The sequence below is a fragment of the Pezoporus flaviventris genome, unplaced genomic scaffold (assembly GCF_033815535.1).
Source record: "Pezoporus flaviventris isolate CSIRO_AGI_PZ_B2104156 unplaced genomic scaffold, CSIRO_AGI_Pfla_v1 ptg000007l, whole genome shotgun sequence".
NCBI lineage: Eukaryota > Metazoa > Chordata > Aves > Psittaciformes > Psittacidae > Pezoporus > Pezoporus flaviventris.
This window is the reverse complement of record NW_026892555.1, coordinates 52125394-52148884: the sequence shown is the minus strand read 5'-3', so window position 1 is coordinate 52148884 and position 23491 is coordinate 52125394. Positions and strand designations below refer to the sequence as shown.

Here is a 23491-nt window from a genome sequence, read left to right as displayed (position 1 = left end):
CAAGAAGAGTGACTCTGTGTCCTTACTTCACCTTATCCCATTGTGCCTGGGGCAACATATGGTCTGTGAAAGCTGTCACTAGACTCAGATTTGTTAAGAGAAATCCATATGCACAGCAACACACACAGGCAGTGCAACATGGTGAATTGAGGCTATGGGATTTATGGGTTTTGTCTTAGCTTCTTTCTGCTAAACAGTGGCTTAAAATGGTATCTCTATAGCCCTGTTTGCTTCTGGCTGCTTTATCCTAGTTTCATAGCAGTAATTGAGAGTTAGCATGGAGATAACAAAATTTATTTTCACTGCTGCCTCTCAGTTCAAAAGCCTCTCTTCAGCACGCCTGCAGATATTGGTCAGCTTTTACTGAATGGCAGGGTTAAGCTCATCTTATCTGTGATGCACACATGCCCAGCACAACACAAGGCTGTGCTGGTGATGGATGTTGCTCCAGGGACAACAAGTGACTGCCAGCGTAATTCTTATAATGTGCTGGCTGCTAAAAGTCCATCACCTCCACCTGCAGCATGGCTTCCTCTGCTATGGAAATCCAACCATGAGAAGGAAAATGTCCGGAATGGTCTGTGAAAGCTCCTCATCACTTACCACATATAGCTGTCATAGCTACAAATGTTTTTAAAAACATTAATGTCCTGTGAGTAATTTATTTTGGTGGTTGCTGGGGGGTGTGGGTGGACAGGCAGCACTTCCGAGCCTGGCCACTGAAAATGGGAAAGATGATTTCAGCTTTAGTTTCTAGCTATTTCCTGACCCAGGCTGTCAGCCACCATGGCTATGCCTGTATTAATAAATAAACAAAAGAGTTTTCTGGCTCTGAGGTGGAGTGGATGCTCACAGCTCATGTCTGCAAAGCTTCTTCCCTTCCTCTGCTGCAGCATCCCCAGCCAACAGCCAAAACTGGGCCGAGAACAGCTTAATGAGCAAAGGTGGCCTTCAGCCATGGGTTGGTGCTGGAGTCCCCTCCTCAGCCTCCTCCACCTGCTGCTGTAGCCATGGCTGGAGGGAATGCACCCCAGGGCAGTCAGGAGCCCTGAGCAGTGCTATGTATGTGTAGACAGAACAGTAATAAAAATCACCATCCCTGGAGACACTCGAGGCCAGGCCGGATGTGGTTCTGGGCAACCTGATCTAGTGAAAGATGTCCCTGCCCATTGCAGGGGGTTGGAACTAGATGACCTTTGAAGGTCCCTTCCAACCCAAACTATACTATGATGCTGTGATTTTGTGAAGTTTCCTATAAATCTGAATCCCCTCCCCCACAATGTTTTTGCATAGCTTTATGTTGGTCTCAAATTTTGCCAATTTTTTAAAGTTTAACAAAAAAACCCAACAGGACAAAGTTTGACTAAAGTGTGACCTTTTTACAGCCCGTGCTGCCACAGGAGACAGCGGACGGGCTCCTATCCTGAGTGCTTCCTGATTGTTGCATCCGAAGGACCCCACAGAGATGTTGGGAGCATGCTGATATCTCTGAAGCTGTGATCATTTATTTCCCTTTGTTAACAGAAATGTTCAAAAAAGACCGCTCTTGGAAAGCTCTGGAAACAAGGTAGAAAGGACTTACAGCAGTGAGGCAGGCAGGGTTAGAGTCCCCAGGGGGCAGTTAATAAGACAGTTTGGTTCTGGACAGAACAGACAGAAAAGAAAAAGAAAGCAAGTAGGTTGGAAAGAACTGGTTTAATCAATTATGTTTTTAAAGTGAAGATTTCATGTCAGCAAGGAAGAAGTCTCCAGATGTTACTCCCCATTCAGATCATGTTACCACTGTTATCACAGGGAAACTAATAATCAAAGATAAAAGACAAGCCACTACCAGAAAAAGATTTAGAAAGGAAGGAAGCAAACAAACCAACCTTTTACAATCCTAGCACAGTCTCAGAAGTGGACACAGCATCAAACAAACCAAACATTTCTATTCAGCAGCGAAACACATCTGATATATTTTGCCAACCTTGGTAGGGCTAGGGAAAAACCACATTTCTATGAAAGAGGAATAAAGCTATATTTTTTGTCCCCCTTTGTTTGATTTCAAGAGAGAATTTCTGTTTTGGAAATCTTTAACAAGCGAAAAGGTGACCAATATTTTATGTTGCTCATGTTCCTCACCCTGCTCATGCCTATGTTGCTCAGGTTTCATGAGTCCTTTGCTTCACCCTTCTCCCTTGCTCCTATTTAACAGTGATGCTGGATGGGAGACTAAAACTAAATCAAAAGCCCTTTAAGTCTGGCAACGCCTTGCCTTCTTTTTAACATTCCCCCTCCCATGCTGAATGGTTCAGTGGCAAGTGTGTGGCAATTGCTCTGCCCCAGCGAGTAGAGGATGTAGCAGCTGTCTGTGTGGATGGTCCTTGCACAGTGCTGACTCTAGAAGTGAGTCTGACCCACTTCCAGGACTTTTGTGTAACCTCCATGATTTACAGCCTTGATAGTCAATGGGAGAAAAAATGTCCATACAGCTCTTATGCCATTAGTTGGGTAATGCTGTGCTGCATATTTAATAGTAATATTTATTAATCCCATGATATGCAAGCAAGATAGTGCTTTAGTCAGTAGGATAAGACACTAGTAGGCTACACTGGGTGGATATGAATTTGCTTGTAAGCAGCTTTGGGCAACTTAGAAAATACAAAGTTATTACTACCATGTATGCATATACATTCACTTGCACACGTATATATGTATGTAAGCATATAAATATATATATGAACTAGATTTCTTATTTGCAGCAGGAATATAAGAGGAAATTATGTAACTAAACCACTCAGAAGGTCAAATTAAAGAAAAGCCACCAACAGATGCTCCATGCAAGTCTAAAAGTCATTAATATACCACGCCATGCAAAACCAAGAAGGCGTTTGGTGGTAAGAAGGTGCTTGTCTTGGCCAGAAACCACAGGTGAGGGGGGAGCAGAGCAGGGATCTATGGGAGGGTGGCAGGGGCAGCGCTGACATGAGGCTGCCCCAAGCACAGCCTGCCTCCTCCAAGATCATCATTTGCTGAACTGCTGTGCCTGGCTTTGTACAAAATGTGCTAAGTGGAATTTGTACAAAGTGTAATTTGTGTGGTCAGTGTAATCCATAAATAACCGCAGGCATCTGCAGAACTGAAACTTTTTTGTGGTTTTCTTTTCAGCAGCAAACCCATGCTCCATTAAGTACATCTTGCAGAGCATCACTTCACTGAGGGAAAGCTAAACTCCTCTGTGAATGCCCAACACCTTCCTTTTCAATGCGTGTTCCTGAAAAATGACAGTACCATCCAAAGATCATAACAACCAAGTAAGAGTTGCAAGGAAAAACAAGTCTCAGCTCTGAGGCTTGGAACTCACAAAATTAGGCAAAAGATATTGATAATTCATAAAGAAGAGCAATTTTCTGCCAGGTTGATGGTCAATGAGTTTTAGCTAAACAGCATTGACCCATACCTCTCCAGGCATCAAACTCAGGTACTGATGCTAGTTGTACTTTGCCAGCAGTGATTTGTGATGATGTGGGATGGCATCTCTTTACCTGCACTTGAAATCTGCTGAGCCATTTAAAAGATGCAGGAGGAAATCAAGACTTTTCAGGGATGCCTTGAAGGCAAAGCAGAGTTGAACCTGTAAGAGTACAACACACTTTCTAACAAGGACCAGTATTGCATTCCCAGTATTTAAGGACAAAATGAAGAGGTAGCTAGAAAGAGTCAAACAAATGAGGCTGCTTTCCACTTTTATTCACTCTGAGGTTTATGCATAAAGACCACTTTCATTCACTGTTATTTATGTGCATGTGGTTTCTTTTTTTATGTACAAACTCCCCTATTTCTATCTGTTTAAACTGCATATAAGGAATATAACCTCAGCTTTGGATTCTCTGTTGGCTAAAAAAGATCAGGTCCTCTGAGCAGAGCCTACAAAAGAGGAACCGACTGCCTATTGAGAACCGCCCCCACTAGTGCAAGACAAACTGCAGACCAAAAGTCTCAGCATTCAGGTGCCCACAAGGTCCTTCAAGCCAAATGTTGAGTTAGAAACTGGGGTTTGAACCTTCCCTTAAGGCTATCTTAAGGCAGGAGTGGTAGGAGGCAGCCCACTGAGGCCAAGGTGGAATGCCTGGGGTGTGCAGAGGTCAAGTAAGAGCTGCTGACCTGTGGTCAGGGCCCACCAAACCATCAGGATGCTAAAGGGGCAGCATGGAGCAGAGAGGATGAAGGGCTTCTGCCCCTGACCTGGGGAGTATCACCGACCAGGTAGGCACGTGCCATTGCAGTGCTGTACCAGAAAGGCAACATGTGCTGGTAAGAGCTGGGCATAATTCAGCTTCTGAGGGCCTCCTCAGGGCAACACCCTCATGGGCACAGAAACAGGAGGCTTAGACACTGATAACGAAAGCTTTAGTCCATCATTGCACCTTGATTGCTCTAGCACGTTACTGCACCTGAGACTCTGACCCCCAATACCTACATATAGTTGCTGAGACAGGTGATGACTGCTATACTCTTGAAAGCAAAATATCAATAAAGAGTTCTTAAACACTAAGTACGTATGCGCTTAGACTAGTTGATTATATATTCTTTTTCTTATTTTCGTGAGGCAGCAACAGGCAGTACCAAACGTCATGCCATTTAATCACATTCTCAGACCCAAGCCAAACTTCATCAGATACATCCAGAAAAGGTATGCTGAAAGCCCTTCAGGGTACTGAAGAAACCTTTTCACACACACCTGTAAACACCCATTCTTGTGTAGAAGAGTCTACCCTTCCATAAAAGAGAAACTTACTCAAACCTGGAGTCCCTAGAGCATCTGTTAACATGTGGTATGACAGAAACCCCTTAACCCAGTCATTCAGGGGAGAACCATTTCTATCCTGTAAAGTCATCTTTATCCTATAAAGGATAAAGCTCTTCTGATGCTTTCAAGCCCGATAAGCTGTCAAGATAGAAACTCAATTCTTTAATGAGTTCTTCAGTGACTAATCCGATAGTTTCAAGACTGCAACTCGCTGGTGGTACCACAACAGGACTAGGATATTCATTGTAAATACTTACTAGGACTGCAAGAGATCTCATCGTGCATTTGTTCAAAGAAGAGTGCATTTAGCTATAGGAGGAAAAACAAACAAACTCATTACCTCTATGGACCCTGGATCTACTTTGACAATTTCTCCTGTGCTGTTGTCATTGCTAAGATTTGGTGGGCTGTGTGAAGGTAGCCTTCTCTCTTCCTTTAAGGCATGCTCCAAAAGTTTCTTATTCAAGATCCTGGCAGCATTTTCTGTAAGTGTGTACCCTGGAGGAGCAGATAAGTCCTGTCTGATACTTGTCACCTCAGTCCCTTCTTCCTTTTGCGTCTCTGTCCCCAGCCGGAGAGGACTGGGTGATCTGCCACGGGCATTTGTACATGGCTCCTGCACTGGGCCCAGTTCCGGTCTGGGTTCTGCTGACCTGGACCGGCTGCTAGACCTGGGGCATTTTTGGAAGGTCTCATGAAAGATGGGGCTATGGTCAATAATGTTGAACAAACTGGAGAGGCCATCGTTGATAGTGGTGTGGACAGGACTCTCCCTTGTAGTAGTTGATCTAGCCCAAGCGGACTCACTGAATCCTTTCTGAGGTGTGCCAGGCAAAGTCCGGTTATTTGGCTGGTCTGATTTGGGAAGGATTTTTCTTTGCAGCTTTGGAGAGCCATATTTGGGGGAGCAGCATGTGCGTTCAAACTTAGCCTGGACCTTTTCAATGACGGGGGTCACTTGCCTGCTTCTTAGGCTTCTGGATGGTGAAGAGACAGGTGTGGACCCCCCCTTTGGTGTCAGACACTTGTGTGGACTGCTGGTGATACTGCGCAGTGTTTCTGTCTGCAAGCCAACACTGATGGTCTGGGTGGTCTGCGTCCCTGTCGTTCTCATACCGTTGGTTTGACACGCAGTGTCCTTAAACTGAGGCTCTGTTGAATTAGAGCGTATTGCATTTCGGACAGAGAAAGCGACCTCCTTCATGTCATCACTCATATTTTTGGACATCTCCAAGTTGTGCAAGGGCGAGGCAAAGCCCACAGTAGTGCAAATAGGACGTTCAATGGGATGAAGACCACTCTCCAGAAAATCCTTATGATGTTTGGCCAGGTCACAAGACCATCTTCCAAACATATCTGAGGAAGCACCTTTTGTCTCAGCTACATTCCCCATAGCTTTGGTCACAGAAAACAGGAAGTCTGGCTCAGCCTGGTTTTTCCCTTCACTGCCAGTTATCACTGAGTTATCAAACCTACGGACAACCGGTGGGCTGTGAAAGACCCGAACTCCCATTTTTTCAGTTACACCGTGACTCCTCGTTGGCTGCTTCTGGCAGTGCTCCGGGCTGGTCATGGTGTTAGTCGTCATAGTGACACTGGTGGTGAGGTACCATGATGATGCCTGGAAAGAATCTGAAGCAGGATCGCCCCCAGCTTTCCCAATTTCTGTCCTTTCTGCCCAGCCATCTGCAGGCTTCTCGCTGGCCCCACCATGGTTCCTAGTGTTACTGTAATCCCAGTTTTTGTTGAACTCCTCGATGTATTTCAAATCATCAGGAGACAAGGGAGGGGTTAGGTCATCTTTGCTGCTGGATGAAGGCAAGTTTTTGTCTGGGAGGAATGGAGAAATATCCATCAGGCGCTGAAATTCTGACATGGAAGAAACGGACATCGCCCTGGAGAGGAGAACACGAGAGTGTCACTCGTAGGCTTGGAAACTCACAGAGTGATATATTTTCAGCAGTAAACTAACCCAGAAAACCCAACTTACACTATCTGCTTACAATAACAACCACATTAGCTGTCTCTTTCACTAAAGTTCCCTTTTATTACCCTTAAAATAGCTGTGAAATTCAAGCATTCCTGATGTGTCATTAAGAGTACCAAATGGGTTATTAATAGGTCTTAATTTACTGCTTTCTCATGGATTACTGCTTGGCAAATGCCTGAAATATGGCAGCAGTAAAAATACGGGAGCAGGATTTCAGAAATACATCATTCACAGAAAATGAGCATTTGTGACAGTATGAGGAATGCTTTTCAAAGCAAGCGTGGAGTTTTTCTGACTTGCTGGGAAATCAGCAAATCCAGCCCCATTCCTGAGGTTGCCCAGGCTGCATAGCTGGTGCGTAGCGATGTGGGACATGCAGCCTAGATGCTGTTACATTGAACTGGTTTGGTGAGCTGCACTTGTGCTAAAATTCAACCAAAGGGAATTGCTGTGTGATAACCCTGGATTTTTGGCTTTCCTGCATTTTGCTAGTTTGTACAAATCACAAGCATTCAGCTGAGCTGTCCTACTGCTTTGTTTTAAGCAAAAATAACAAAAAGGCATCTTTCTGAATGAGACTACTTAAAAGTGCAAGTAAGTGTAGTTATGAGATTCAGCTCAATGAGGTAACTCAAGCTGGGTGAGGTTTCAGCAAGCAGTGGTTTTAAAATATCAGTGATCCAGAGGATACAGTAAAATAACGCTGAGTTTTTAATCAAGAGCACCAGCTGCAGTCAGGGTGCATCAACGTTAAGGACTTTTAGGTGAGACCAGGAATGCGGTTTTGAAGTGGATCTCCTGTTCAGATGCTCTGGTTTGCATCAGAAGGTAATTCAGAGAGAATGGGCTGGGTTCCTTTGAGATGAAAGTGAGCTGGGAAGCACAAGTAATGCACTAGGCTTAGGTGGGTATTAGGCCAGATGGGATGGTGGGATGATACCAGAACTAGTCCAAACCAAAATATCCCTGACATGCAGGGGTATGTCAAGTCCTCAGCACTAACTGTATTCCTCTATGTATTGATGACTGCAGGTCTGAACTATTTCACAGAATCACAGAATCATAGTTCAGGTTGGAAAGGACCTTAAGATCACCCAGTTTCAACTCCCCTGCCATGGACAGGGACACCACACACTAAACCCAGCGTTACCCAAGACTTCATCCAACCTGGCCTTGAACACGGCCAGAGATACAGCATTCACCGCTTCCTTGGGCAGTTTGTACCAGTGCCTCGCCACCCTCACAGTACTTGCTAAGGTAGGTTTAGCCTTCAGTGTAAGCTGCAGCTTTATGCACTTTCATACAGTTTGATCATTGTGCTACACAACTGAATGTGGTCCAAATTAATCAGAGTAGAACAGAAGCATATTGAGACAACTTAATCCCTGGGTAAATCTATTAATCTGGATCATAGGCTACTTAGGAAGTGGCATGGCTGTGCCCCAGATCTGTGGTTTGGGCACCAGAGAGCTATAGCTCTGGGAGCTGAGCATTTGCTGGGTTTTTCCCTGCAAGTTTTACTCACCTTTGAAGATTTCCTTTGTGTGTTTCTTCCTCCTGAAGAAAACCAAAAACAGACAGGACAAGTTATTTCTGAACCTGTTGGTGGCATCAGCTTGTGGGAATTTTGTCATTCATTTCCCATTAGTTGTACCAGGTATGTTTGTCTCTAAAAAGTGCCTGATTTTTCTTCTGATAAGGAATCTTAAATTGCCAGTGGGAGTATTTTCCCCTATGTACACAGGAATGGACAATCCCATCGCAACCACAGACTGCACAGGAAAACCTGTATCCCAAATCTACAACAGCCTTGAACTGTTCTAGTCCTGTGCAATCACAAATGGAGGTAAGCTGCAAATGGCTTTTTTCTCCATGTACAATATATTGGCTTGGACCATATATTTGTGACTGAATTTGTTCTCTGAAGGTAATCTGCTTTATGCCAGAGACTGTGCTGAAGTAAGAGATAAACCAGGGTCCTTTGACATAAGATTCCATTATATATTCTCTAGGAACTAACAAATGGCACCAGTCAAAACTCATTAAGCTAGCTACATTAAATGTGCGGGAAGACTTACTTGTTTCATGGGGGAATACCTACAGCTTGCTAACAACATTAAGATATTTTTATGGCAATTATTTCCCTGTGACAATTCCCATAATGAGTTGTTGTTTTTTTTTAATACATACTTGTGAAGCAATTGCTCTACAGTTATCATTTAACTGTTTGCTTATGTTTCTAATAAACTATAGGGCATACAAACTATGATCGGAAAAAAAAAGAGTGTTAGTACTCATGAAATCAGGAACATTATCAAATACACACAAGTGTATTTCAAATTGTGACTATTCAAAATCACACTGCTTAACTCAGCAGATACCTTCATGGTATTTATTCAGTCACAGGTAAAAATAGCAGTAAATCAATACTCCTTGTATTCACTCTGGTGTAAGTCTGGAATAATGCTGGTGGCTTCAGTGGAGTTACTGCAGAGTAAATCTGATCTGACTGAATGGAGAATCAGGCTGAAGGCTGGATTGCTTCTACTGCAGTTACTACCACGAAAAAAATACTGCGAAGAGGAACAGTCAGAAGGCTGCTATTGCCCCTGTGTATCCTCAGTTAAGCTATTCATTAAACTCCAATCAGTCTTGCTTCAGCAAACCCTCTGAGGGAAAATGACTTTGCTGAGGTTTCACTAAAGCATGCTTTGAAGGAATGAAGCTATGCAAATATCACCAATGACCAAAATTTGCTGCCAACACTTTTGTTAATGGCAGTAACATCTCAAAAACAGAAAGGGGGAGAGAGATCTCCCTTCTTAAATATCGGACTGAATTTGAAGGGAAGAAACAGCAATCAAAGTTAAATACAAAACATATATCCCTGACACTGGTACCAACATTCTTCACTGAGCACTGGACATGTATGAAATAAGAGCTAAGAAATAAGGAATATAGGATCCCACACTGCTATCTGTACGTTTTTGGCACTGAGGGAGGAAAATCTAACTGGAACACCCAGCAACCTACAGCTACTTAAAATGTAAGAAGGGTGGTCACGCTTCTTGCTTCTCTTAATCTTTTTCCTCTTCTTCCTCTCAAGAAAACTTGGTTTCACAAACCTTTAGCAGAGTAACAATGTTATACACCTCAAAGAAATGCTTGCATCAAATTTTCCCAGGTTAAGGCACACCAGTGAACCTGATTGGGCAGGAAGCTTGAAATCTGACTTGTTGACAAACTCTTTTCCAGACTGGTCAAATTTTTAAGCCAGAACACACAGGTACATCTCTGACTGGGAAGCTTTGGCTTCCCTCCTCGCTATAATGAGTACACTCAATACCTCCATTCACATGCTCAGAGCACAAGCTGAATGTGTAACCCACGTGCACCAATCTGAATTTTCAGGCAAAAAGAAAATACTCAAAACCTGCATCAAGCAACCTGCTGCCTTCTTGCTAACTTTAACTCCTGTCAGTCTCCAAGTGCTTCTCATTCTGTAACAGCTGCTAGCATTCAAGGAACAATAGAAAATAAGTGAAATATTAGTGTTTTTAAGTTGTAATATGTTCTAAATTTCACAGGAACCCTCAGAGTGTACAGTTGTGATTAGTGTGAACACTCTCAGTGCCACTAATATCATATGCCAGTTCACAGGTTACTTTGTGCCAGTGTATGGAAGTGGGGACCCTGGGTTTCATTCAGGAACAATATAAAACTGTGAAGACCTGAAACCAGTGAAAGCAAGCCTGTGGTGGCGCAGATTTCAGCAGGGCACAGACTACATTCACTATGTCCCAATGGCATCACTTAGCACTGTATTTTACATCTTTACAGCTTTCTGGTGCGATCTCAGGGTAGGTACTTTGCTGATGAAGAAAAACTTTATTTATTTAACGTCTCATCTCACTTACTCAAGCTAATCTATTTAGAAGGCAACCACAACAGAAAAACCAGAAGTGCCTCTCTACAGCACTTACTGCTTTACTAACAAAATACAGCCTATGTTCCTTCGTATAGGTGTATCTGGAAGAGATTTAAGACCTTCTAAACCAGTATGTTGTGCCAAATTCAGTTATGCATAGTATGTATGGCCAGAAGGTGAGGTAATCTTTGGGACCTCTAGGCTGACTCCTAGTTTTACAGGTGATTGACACTGGTCCAATCAGCTCATAACAAGGAACCTTGTCCATTCCAAATTCACTAATGGGTAACTGTAAGCACTGCCTGTGACATAGCATCTCACTTCCTACAGCAGGGATGCTGTACCAATTCTGACATAAGAGAGAATACACTGGCTTGATAAAAGGTAGAAGAGCGCATACTTCCGTTAACCCGGTCAAGAATTTCTCTCGCTCCAGCTGCCGAAGCCGGGGCTCATCAGATGCATCGGGAGAATCAAGAGACAGCGATTCCAAAAACAGGTTTTCCGTGGCACTGCACCTATCGCTCTCCTTCAGCTTAGACAGAGACCGATCCTCAAACTGAATGGCATCTGAATCAGAGTAGGATCTTGACCCCATTGTTCGAGGCACGTGAAGGTTCCCCTGGGTTGTAAATGGACGAAGGTTACTCTCCTTCTGGTCACACAGAAAACCACCTCCTCTTCTCGGGCTCACTTCTTTCTGAAGCTGGAGACAAGACAAATTGAAAAGAACAGCAATTACTTAGGTAGTGCATGGCATTCTGCAGAACTCATCCTTCCCCAGGAGCGAGGCACACGTGCCCTGGGGAGGCACCACGAGATCACCACCTGGATCCAAGGATGCTGGCTTTGATGTACTGGTCCTTCTGCAAAGAGGGATGTCTCTAGGACTTTGATGTTATTACTCATGGGATTTTGCGTGATTAAATGTGTATATGTATAATTTTGCTTGTTTACACATATATGTATACATATATACACACTGTGTACATATACACAAAGCAATGCATCTGTTTGTATTCTGAATCAACATTGATTGTTATTTAAAAGCAATCTTCATATGAGATCCTAAAGCACTACAAAGTAGAAGCTCAAGGAGGGTAAATAACTTGGAGTCTCATCAAAACAAATCAATTTTTCTTCTTGTCAGCACTACAAAAGTTGCACTTTTATGTATATCACTTGTTTCCAGAAGTGGAAAATTCCACTTAACAGAAGACAAAGGCTTTTTATAATAAATGGTCTAATCCTAATGCATGTCTGGAAAGCTGACTACTTGTACAGAACAGCACTCTCAAAAGAATGAATTAGGCATGCAAAGCATGTTTAAAATAAATGCATATTTATAGAAGGGCCATCAAAGCTATTAAATCCACACTTTGCAAAAGCTGTGTGAAGAGAAGGTGAACCACTAGTGAAATTGCCAATCTGAAAATTAGATTATGTAGTCAACTTCTCCTTTAATTGTAAATACAAGATAGATGAATGACAGCAGGAATCGGATAAGCAACTGTGATGTTTTGCTGGAGCAGCATGCTAAAATTAATGAGAATAACCTGCAAATGCAACTCATTCCCTAAGACCCTGGAGACTGAGAATCTACAAAACATATTATTTTAATCTTGTTGCATGTGTTTGAGAAAATAAATATACGTTGTATTGACTAATGTAGGTTGTAACATTTTAGGTCCCAAATGATTAAATTTGCCCTTAGGCTGAAATCAGTGAGATTTTTGCTTGATTCAGGTCTACAAACAGGTGAATGCATCTTCAGTGCTTTGCTGATGATATACAAAATCTGAAACAGTTTTATTAAAAGGAGCTAATTTAAGGTGTCCTGTATAGGTAGAGGCTGGAAAGTACAGCTCAAGAGATCCTGTGGTCCATTCCCCAGCATATGGGCAAGAATCAAAGCACAGTCATCCCATGTTTTCTTTTTACAGTTCTAATTGCAAGCCCCTCCAGATATTCAGAGATTCTATAAGGATAAGGATCTGGAAACCTTTATGAGAAAACAGTACAGATACTAGCTCATTCTCTGGATTTCAGACAGCGGACAAGAGAATTGAAGAGGAAAATACATTTAAGAGTGATAATGATTCTGAGTCCATGTGTTTATGCCTTTAAGCACACAACTTTTCATGCAGGTGATTTTGCAGGTTTAAATATTTGCAAGAGCACTCTGTGCAGAATTAGCTTTAGGAGCACAGTGGAGGGAGATCCTCTAAGAGAAAACAAAGTGACAGTGTATTAAAAAGAAAAAATCCCACAACTTTGAGCTCTGAAAAAAGTAGGCCATCATGTTTTTTATATCCGGCAGTATTCCCATAACCATCCAGGGTAAAGTAGTAAAGTATTTTATATACTTTATACATTGGTGTGAGCTTTCCTCTTATCATACATGTATTATTCAGGGGCTGTGTGAAAGCAGACAGGCATAAAGCATTAGTATGAAATTTGGCACATGCTTCTGCTATCCCTTCGATTCTGTTTTTCAAACATACACACTGGTGTAGTCTCCTCATCCTTTATGTATTGCCATACATGGAATACACACAGAAAAACCCTGGGGAGAAGGACTTCAGAGATACACTAATTGTTTCCATATAAAGCAGGGCATAACTGCAATCTGAGAGGATATTCAACTAAAAGCCTGCAAATATTTGGAAGGTTCCTGTCACACAGGGAAATGTTTGATTATAAGCAAAGATGGAGTTATGAAGTTCTGCAGGCAGGTAGCCAAGCTTTCAAATGCTATTTCTGATCATCTAGTCCTCTGAAATTAGCTTGATGTAATATTTTTCATTTCCCCTATCTATTGCTAATTCTGTGTACAACTCTGTTGTACAGTAAATATATAGTTGAAGCCTAGAGATTTCAGAATAGTAACAAAAGAAATCAGCTCCAGGACTAGACTAGTTAAGAGTTATTTTGTAGGCTCTCCCAAGATGACACTGAGACATTATGTCAGCTTTAAAGAGGATTAAAGACTAGGTAACACTAACAGGGATTTCTGTGTTGCTTCCTTCAATGTGCCCCATTCCCAGGGAAGAGAAAAAACCGATCTTTAACCAGGTTAAGTCCCTCAAGCTATTGAGGGTACACTGAAGAGGTAACATAAAAACCACGGTTCATAGGAACAGCAGCATTAACATCCAAAGAGGTACCAGTGACTGTCTGGAGGAAAAGTTGTGTCCACATTCTTCATATATTGTGATATTTTCTGAGTTATTTAATTTCCATTGTGCATGAGGAATGCACTGAAAATCAACAGTTTGAAACCAGCCCAGTCAAGCCATGGAGAACTAGGCACCTTCTGCACTTAACCCTGAAAACCAAATAACATGCATGAAGGGCTCTGCTACAAGCCTTTCTAGCTCATTAGTGTTGGTTGTTTTATCTTTGGAGACATACTATCGGGCTGCATTATAAGGGGTAGCTCAAAAAGCTGCATAAAGTATACATGAACCCCCTCAGATAAACAGGAAATTAAAAGATCCAGCATATTGTTTATTGATATTTTTAAATCTAGAAGATCAAAATCGCCTTTCTTCATCTGGAAAACCTTCACATTGGTCACTGCCCATTCAGACCTACACTTTCAGCAGTGATTTTAGAAATATCTGTAGAGTACAGGATTTTCCTGAGTGCTTCTTTGTGGGTTTAACAGCCATAGCTTAAACCGAGGGTAAGTCTTGCACTCATAATGTTTACAGCCTTGTGTCTTTTCTTCAGCTTCTTGTAGCAGCCTAGGCATGGGAACATGAGACACAGATAATGAACCCTTTTAAAAAACTGGTCATGAAGTTACGCTGAGCTTTCATCAATTTAACCTGTGAAACTACTTTGTGCTTTATCCAAGTGTAGGGCTCCCTAGAGAGCATGCACAAATCTGGTGCCGTTCCACTTCTGAAGTGGAAGTATTCAGTTAATGGAGGACCCACGATTTCAGTTGTTTTTCTTACTTTTCCTGGAATGCATGACTCAGAGCTGAACAATGTTCAGTCAGAAATGATGTATTAGCTCTCCCTCATTAAACTCTTTATTTTTTGTATGGCTTCCAGATAGATAGTATTTCTATTAGGTATAATTTGTCTCTAGTGCTGAGCAGATGAATGTTGGATAAGCACAAAAACCAAGGGGACAGGTATGCAGTTATCAGATTTGCAAATGATAGCAAAGGTGCGCACAGCATTCATGTAACTAAGGTCAGATGTGTTTTCTGAATATTTAGCATTGATAGCTATTTACTTGTGATCAGTCCGGCCTTCATGTTAACCCCTGGGTTCCTTTGCTAGAGAAAAAGAATTCAGTTGAGACTGAATAGTTACAGCAGCTGCGTCTTTGGTGGCTAATACACAAATTGACAGACTTTTTTGGCAGGAAGCTGTACATCAAACCTTGAATAACCCTGAACATGGAATTGAGTGCTTTAGCACAGAGAGATGCATAAAAGCTTTCAAACAGAATAAATCAATGCGACCATGCCTGTCTGGGGTAATTGAAATGAGGCAGGAAATGGGCTTTAACCTGGAGTTGATTTCTCGTAAGTGGTCTTTTACAGGGATTATGAGCATTTCCCTTTTACTCCCTTGTGTATGTAAATTGTTTTCTAGCATGAGAAACACTGATGTAGCCAAGGAACCAAAATCTTTCCTGTGCTGCTTCTTAATATAGTCTTTTGACCTTGGCCTGAGTGTCGTAATGGTACAGTGCCATGTGCTTGGAGCCAGCAATTCCTCACCCCAAGATGACTCCTTACCTGCTCTATCCGCCTAAGCAGCTCCTTCTTTTGACGTTCCCATTCTCTCCGGTCTCTATCAAGCCTGTCCAGGAGCTCCACCTTTTCCCTGTTCCAGTTCTTCTCATTGTGTTGGATTTGCCAGCGGAGGTCCATCACCACACCATGACTCTCAGCCAGAAGCTTCTTGTGCTCCTCTCTTTCCCTCTTGAAGGCTCCTTTTGCATCAGAAGTGAGGCCCATTTCTCCTGAGGTGTTCTCACTCTTCCCTTCCAGCTGGCATTGAAGTAAAACATTACTAGAACATTAAACTTTCTGGAGTAAAAGCCTGTGTCTGACAATGAGTTTAAGATCTAACTCCACGAAGATAATGGCAAAATTATGGCAATTATTAGATCTTAGGATCTCAATAAATGATCAAATATGTTCAATTTGAAAAATGTTTTAAAATCAAGATGGTGAAAACCACAGTGAGTAATTTCTCAAGCTCTACTATATCATGCTATTAAAGCATCTATTATCATCTTTCTGATGTGAATATGGGTACCAGCAATAAAGGAAACACAGAGGTAAATTTCAGCCTCATCATCATTCCTGAGGCAATCGCCAGGACAAAGTCCTCAGCCACTGCTCTGCTTTGTGCACTTGAAACCTAAAGAGAATGCATTCATCTTCTGAAGACACTTTTCTCAGAACTACCCTCAGGAACGGTTTTATTCTGCAGCTCCTCACACCTTCCAACAAGTGTGTTAGCAGCAGAAGGAGATGTATCAAGATCATTCCCCCATCTCTGCAGGCTCTGGTGTCTGAACTGATTTCTAGAGCAGTTAACTCATGTACCTTCCCTCCCTTCTCTTTCACTTCATGCTGAGAGGTCAGCTCAATTGGATCAGAATTGCTGGCCCAAAGTCACAGATTCACAGAAAAATGCAGGCTTGATGGGGCGTCAGGAGGTCTCTAGACCAATACCTTGATTTCAACAGGGTTGGCTCTGAGATCAGATTAGGTTGTGCAGGACTTTGCTCAGTTGGATCCTAACAAACCTTCTTGGGCAGGGATTGCACATCCTTTCTGGCCAAAGTGGGCCACTGCTGGACTCTTGTCAGACTGAAATAAGTGCTCAATGGTTTTGTGTAAGTTCAAGCAAGTGAAGAATTTAACCTTGACGCCTGACCTTTTCTTGACAACTCAGTAGATGTGTGAGTGACTCAGAATGGGATACATCTCTGTCCCCTGGCTCTGCAGGTAAACTGAAGTGAAAAGCAGTGAAAGCTCATTTCTGCCTCTGAAGTTAAACTTGTCCTCAAAAAGGAGAGGCAGAAGGTCTGCTGGGAAACATGCTCCTTCAGAAAGAGAGAAGGACAACACTTTCACCTTGCCCTGGGTGGAAAATAAGCCCAGACTTTCTGAGCAAAGGGAAATTTAGACTGGGTTCAGGAGTGAAGCTTGCTTGTCTCTGCAACAGCCTCCCCAAATAAATGGCTGAGAGGTCATTGCTTGGGTCATTTAAAATTGTACTGCGCTGCAGAGAACATCCCGTTACAGCCACTTGCATTGACAAGGAAATTGTAAAACACCTGCGTCCTCTACTACTGATTTCCAAAGTCCAGTAGTTTTCACATGGCCAATCAACCAACTGACCAACCAAACAAAAATTATAAACCTGCAGCATTCTAATTCAACAAAGCTGACACAATACCATCTTTCTCATGCTTCTGCTATTTGTGCAGTGCAAATTTGTGGCACCCACAGCCACGTGTGAGTCTGTCTTGCACACAACTGCACGGCTTGGTGGCAGACTGGAGGTGCTGTGGGGCAGAAATGCAGAACATCCCAGGAGAGACAGCTCTGTGCTGCAGATCCATGATGGGAGACACCATCCTGGGCAGCGTGGCTCCTCAGAAAGCTGGAAAGCTTTTCTTCTCTCCTACCCCAGCTGACTACCCATATGTTAGCTCAGCAATATGAATCACTTCTAGTTTCCAAACTCACCATTAATTTCAGGTAATTGCCTCTTGGCCCTTGCTACATCCTTCCTCTGTTGAACCACAACTCCCCAGCTCCATTTCATGGTGCTGTGGGAGTCAAAGTTGGTGCTGCAGCCAGAGTCAGCAATGTTGACACCTACTCTTTTAGGTTTGTTTGCTTTACTTTTACTATTCTGTGACCCTCTACCCTGGGTCACTCTTACGTGTTCCTGCTGGGTTAACTAAGTAGCTGTGACACTAAAGAATAATGAATTTCAGGAATGTCACTGTAGAGCTGAGATCAGCCAAAATATCAAGGGACTAATGAAGTAAAGTCTGTGCAGTTTCCTTACACCTAAGTCTGAAAGAAGGCTGTTTAGGACCTCTTCTTTAGGATATATTTAAGTAATCTTTCAATGACTTTTCATGCGCCACAGACTTCTCATCTTCCAATAGGAACATTTAGGGGAGGTTGCTGGTGTGCCTGGGCAAATCAAACTAAGCTAGTGTGCAGACTCAACTTTACAATTCTGCTGCCTTAGCAGTAGCTATGACTAGCATGCTAAGTTGCAAAGACCCGCCAATGCCTGGGATAGATTGTTAAGCTGGTATGAAGCATGAAAATGCTAAAAGCCACCTATAAAGCAAACAAATGTTCAGCTGCACTAAATGCAGTTTGTATGATTATCCTATAAAGCAAATTCCTTCTTCCGATTCTTTGACTCTCAAAAATATTACGAAAATGTTGAACCTCAGCAAGACTCATTCTTTCTCTCCCCTTACACCACTGATTTCTTCACCACCAGGGGACAAATTCTCAGCCTTTCAGCAAGGCTCAGCAAACAAGCCTTAGCAAACAAGACGGGCAGTGAAACCTGTGAAGGGCAGGAAAGCTGAGAGAGGCAGTGGGGAGAAAGTAAGTGCTCCAGGAGATCAATATCCCAAGAATGTATGTCTGCCATTAGAGTGCAGTGCCCAAGATCCCAAAATACAGTAAGTCATTTTGTGCCAGACCATGGGCTCACCCAGACCAGTGCCCTGGCTCTTCCCCCATTTGAGAAGAATACAGGAAGTCTGTAAGTATGAAGATAACTTCAAAACCAAGGCATCTTTAGAATAATTTCCTGGTGTTCAGTGATTTGCGACCTAAAACCTTCTTCAGTTGGAGGAAGGGTCTTTAGACTCAGAAGGCAGATCTTGGTGCCAATGCTCCTGGCAAGGAGTCCTTCTGCCTCTGTTTTGACAAAACAGATCCAATCATAGAGGAAAGGTGGCTCCTTAGCATGAAAGTCTAGATGTGACTATTCTGAACCTGCTAACTATTAAGGGTGGCCAGATGTCTCTCCAAGTACACTGCAGCTTATATTCCTTCTGGGCATCCTAAAGGTGGACCATTGGTCAATTGGTCAGAGTCCTAAAGAGGGCCCATGTCCTTACATGCAAGTTCTCAAAGCATACGCAGAGTTTGGCCCCTCATATAAACTCCCTCCTTCTTCCAAACTTTTCTCAGTTCCCAGTTCTCAGAATACTGGGATTTTTCACTTACCCAGCTGGAGGCTGAGAATTACAGGGACGCTTATTGGCTCAGCATTATCACAATCCCATACTTGGGAGCAATATCATTATTTCTTATCTTACAGACAATGCCTAAGGATCCTTCCACCGAATAACATGTATATGCATTTTTGTCAGCCAAGACTTATTTTTAATGATATATGCAGTGCTAATGCTCTAAAGCAGCAGTACATTGTCACCTCTGAGATACAGTGCTTTTGTATCAAAAGAGTTTTCTGTCCTTTTTTTTCTTGCTTTCCTACACAGAGGACTGAAACATCAAAATACAAAACTATTGCCAGTGACTGTAAATTAGGAATTGACTCTCTTGAGGAAAATGCTCTTGTTAATTGACCTACTGCTTCAGAAAAGAAGTGGAAAACAGCAACAGTGAGGACAACAGTGGCGACTAAAAAAGTCTTGGTTTTCTGTGGGCTTTTCAGGAGGTTGGCAGCTCTATATGAAACGTATGGTGTGAGCGTTGTACAGCCTACAGCTTCATCCAAAACCACAAAATATTATGAGAGGCCCTGCTACCCACACCAACCTGACAGACTTGGCTATTTAGTTAAAGCTGTTGTTATGCCACGTGCTGGGCACAGAATAGCAAAGGATGTTAACATGATTATATGTAATGCTGATATTTTATACCTTGTTCACTAGCTCCTCCCATTTTGATCCTGAAATTGTATCTATAGTGAAAACACCCCATATTTTGAATCTTTATAATTAGTTTGAGTTAAATGTATGTTTATCTTATTTCTATTTCAGAATTATGATGCTACTTTTATATTCATTTTTTTAATTACCTCCTTGTAATTGTGGGCACATACACCAGATCTCAGTGGGACACTTACACTGTTTTCCCTATCCTAATTGACGTTCTAATGACTGATGTGTTATCTTTTTATGCTACTGCATTAGGGACCTGTTTTTCCTGTGAAATAGAAATGTTGTGGGGAATTGGCTAAAGAAGACAGTTTTTTGTCGCAAATATTGACCATTTTTTTTCATTTCATTTGCTTGAAAAACTGTAAAAATTAACACCCATGGCTCAGTAATTACGATATGTTACATATTATTACCAGTGGAGCACTGAAGGCAGAAAAGAGCCTGATAAAGCCTCCAGAAAGAAGGGTACAAATCTTTCTTCTGAACCGGAATGGCAGTGCCTTCCTAGTGCCAAACATGAGCCAAAGTGTCAGTCTGGGTGTCTATCACCCACGAAAAGGCAAAGCATGCAAGCTCTAGATTGGCAGTTTCTTGTCAGACTTTCTCTAAGTTTCACTCTGTTGCTATCTCAAGTTTAAGGTAAACCTGTCACTGTGGTTTCATTATGGGAGGAGCAAAAGTGGGAATTGATGTTGTTCCTCTTTTCAAGTGATCTGTTGTCTGGAAATGTGCATGCAGTGACAAGCAGCTGAACTGAGAAAACTGAATCTATTGAGAGAAAACTGCTAAAACGAAAGGTTCTTCCTTCATTCTGGGACAGCAGCCTACAGTACCTGGGCAGGAAAAGCAGAGCACGCATCTCAGCTCTGTGCGTCAGAGTGAGTCTCTGACGTTCAGTAAATCTCCTAAATGTACCACCCTCCTAGCAGTGAACATTTTTATTGTGTTTGTCTTCTGCAGAGAGGCTATACAATTACAAACCTTTTTCTCAAGACCTGAATGTACTAATTCTCCCACCCCTCCCCTCTTCAGTGTGGAGAATTAGAGTTTTATGCCATCAGCTTTGGAAATGAATCCTGTGGGGTTTTTTGCTGATTTGTCTTCATATTGCTTCAGAAACAGTACATCTTCTGTGAACAGCTGTACATGACATTGTACTGAAGCACCTGGCACCACATTTCATACACCTACTTTTAACAGCCTCCCATGGCAGGTAACTAGAGCTCTCTCTTCAGTGGGGTACTATCCATCACTAACCAGTAGCTTTGAATAGCTGGTTTAATATTAACATATTGATCTATCACTTCAGTATTGTTAAATCACGCTTTCTCTCCTATGCATCAAATGCCACAGTTACGTGCAAAGGCACAGTGACAAGCTAATTGTGAGCATGCCAACTTCAGGACAATTTTCTCTCCCATAAATACCAAAAAATATGGACACCTGCATGTCTCCTTGCCACAGCTGACATGTTACTGGCTAACACTTCTGAGAAAGTACAGCAGGAACAGGTTCAGTTCCTTTGTCCCCACTTACGTTACACAGTACCTATTACATGAGCACTCATAATGGGACAACGGAAATCCAAGAGACAACTCAAGTTTCTCAGGCTTCAACAGGGCTTTCAGGCACCAGGGTAAAATGAATAAATGTAGTCCCTTTCCTGGTGTCACAGATTTCCGGTTTCATTAAGAATCTCAGCCATTCTTTATTGGTGTCAGGCGCAGAGGACATTACCTGCTCGAGGTGACACTTCAGTTCAGTTATTTCCACCTCCCAGGCTGCTTTGTGCAGGGCGTACTGCTGCTGAAGCCCCTGGCGCTCACGCTCCTCATCCCGCAGCTCCGAGCGGAAATCATCCAGCAAACCCTTCAGAGCATTCAGGAGCTTCCGACTTTCACTTGCCTGCAGCAACACAGCAAACAAAATCCTGTCATTGGATGGCCGCAGCCTCCAGTTTCATTTTTAGGATGAAAAATGCCTACACAGCTACTGCATGGAAAAGAAAGTTCCTGGGCTAACTTTTGCATGAGAAAACTAAGAATAGCAATGCCTTCTGTGTCTACAGGCTGCCCAGGGAAGTGACTGAGTCATCATCCCTGGAGGTGTTTAAAAGATGTGCAGAGATGGTGCTTAGGGACATGGTTTTGGGGTGGCCTTGGCAGTGCTAGGTTTATGGGTAGACTTGATGATCGTAAGGGTCTTTTCCAACCTAAATGATCCTATGATTCTGTGATTCTATGATTCTACTTCTTGTTAGCCCTAGTCCTGAAGCACCCCTGAAAGCCAAAGATCCGTAAATCACTCTGAAAAAGGCACTAAGCATCTTTCTAGACTGAGGACATCTGTAATAATGTCTTTTTTAATACTGTAACTCAAAGCTAGAGTATCATTCCTGAGGTTTGTTTGGTAGCTGGCTATCTTATACATACAGTTATTGCTCAGCACTAAATGTCAGATATTTGTAAAATACATATAAAGAAAAGGGATTATTTTTCAATGCTTTTCTTTTGTCAGATAAAATTACTTTGGGAAAAAGAAGTGAGTTTTCTGAGCTGGGTATCTCTGCTAAGGTGTCTCACTAGTCTGTACTTCACATTTCTGCTCAGTCCAGGCAGCTGCACACAGATCAGCTTTACAGCAGCACCTTGTTTGATACCAAAGGCGTGAATGCCAGGTAGGCCACCTTCCCTCCCCAGAGGGGATCAAAGAGTGCATCCCCATCTATGTCTGGTTGAGAATGTCATAGTCACACTGAAATGCCTGTGCTCTTGTGCTAGCCAGGAGCCAAGAATGGACTACCTGGGGACATACTTGACTAGACAAGTCAAATAAACAGATAGTTGCAAAAATCTAAATAATTTTCATGTGCTTTTTTTTTCAACGACAATATATATAAAATTTTTATGCAGGCAACAAATCTGATTTCATACGCTTATCAGATTTTTGGCACCACTGAACCCACCTTACCCACTTTCATAATGGCTAATCAGACACAACATGGTGCCTTTTTTCTTTAAAAGTAAACAAATGTGGTCTACTTTTTCCAAGCTATTTGATTCATCATACTAGATGTGGAAAAATGACTGTAGGTGCTCGCTGGCTGGCCTACAATCTGTTTGGGCTAATGAAATGTGATGGTGTACAACATGGGGTTTTATAAGGAACGTACCCACAGAAGCAGAATTAATTCCATTAACATTTAATGCCAATTAGCATTTTCCTACTATGCAGCAGCATTCTCCATCATGAATGTAAGATCACTTACTTTTCAATACATAATGAACTTTATGTTTCCACCATGAATTTTTGTGCTGATAACCAATTAAAGCTAAAGTCTCCAAACATCTCAAGCCCCTTGTGTAGTAATCAGAATAAGAGTTCTTTTGAAGGTTTGTCTTTAGTGTCACAACAGGAGCTGCTGCGTATTGAGCACATTAAAATCTGGCCTCACCCTCCTTAAAAAACCTAACCCCAAATGTCTATGAAGTGCTTTCATTCAAGAGCCACATTCTGTGTTTTCTGGTATGCTTCTCTGGCCAAGTAGAGAAATGAGGCAGAAGAAAAATCAAACTAAAGCAAGCTACATCCCTCATTCCCATGCATATATTTGATAGCTTTAGAGTCCTGTAAAATTAAATTTGCAAAGAAAGAAGTGATGGACTAGTACATATTGGAGCCAAAAGAGCATCATTGCAGGTTTGTAGTCTACTGAGATGAGGGCATGTCTTATTTCTAAAGGCATTACATAAATGTCAGTGTTATGAGACAAGTACCCCAGGTGCCCCCTGGGCTTGCTGGGATTTTAATTAACTTGCCAATATAAATCCAATTTTGGTTACATACT

At 42.3% G+C, this 23491-nt stretch overlaps 1 protein-coding gene across 9 annotated transcripts in view; it reads right to left on the bottom strand.

Moving 5' to 3' along the window:
- The window catches only part of MTCL1 (microtubule crosslinking factor 1), a 107458-nt gene that overhangs the window by 2906 nt on the left and 81061 nt on the right, over positions 1-23491 (bottom strand). For 7 of the 9 annotated variants that reach the window (XM_061448782.1, XM_061448783.1, XM_061448785.1 and 4 more), the window contains 5 exons: positions 21382-21549; positions 15473-15727; positions 11111-11416; positions 8308-8339; positions 5133-6687 (listed from right to left, as the gene is read on the bottom strand). In XM_061448782.1, coding sequence (XP_061304766.1) covers positions 5133-6687; positions 8308-8339; positions 11111-11416; positions 15473-15727; positions 21382-21549 — 2316 coding nt within the window. Of the gene's footprint in view, positions 1-1582; positions 1641-5132; positions 6688-8307; positions 8340-11110; positions 11417-15472; positions 15728-21381; positions 21550-23491 lie in introns of all 9 variants that reach the window. The other 2 variants (XM_061448787.1, XM_061448790.1) reach the window with 1 other exon arrangement.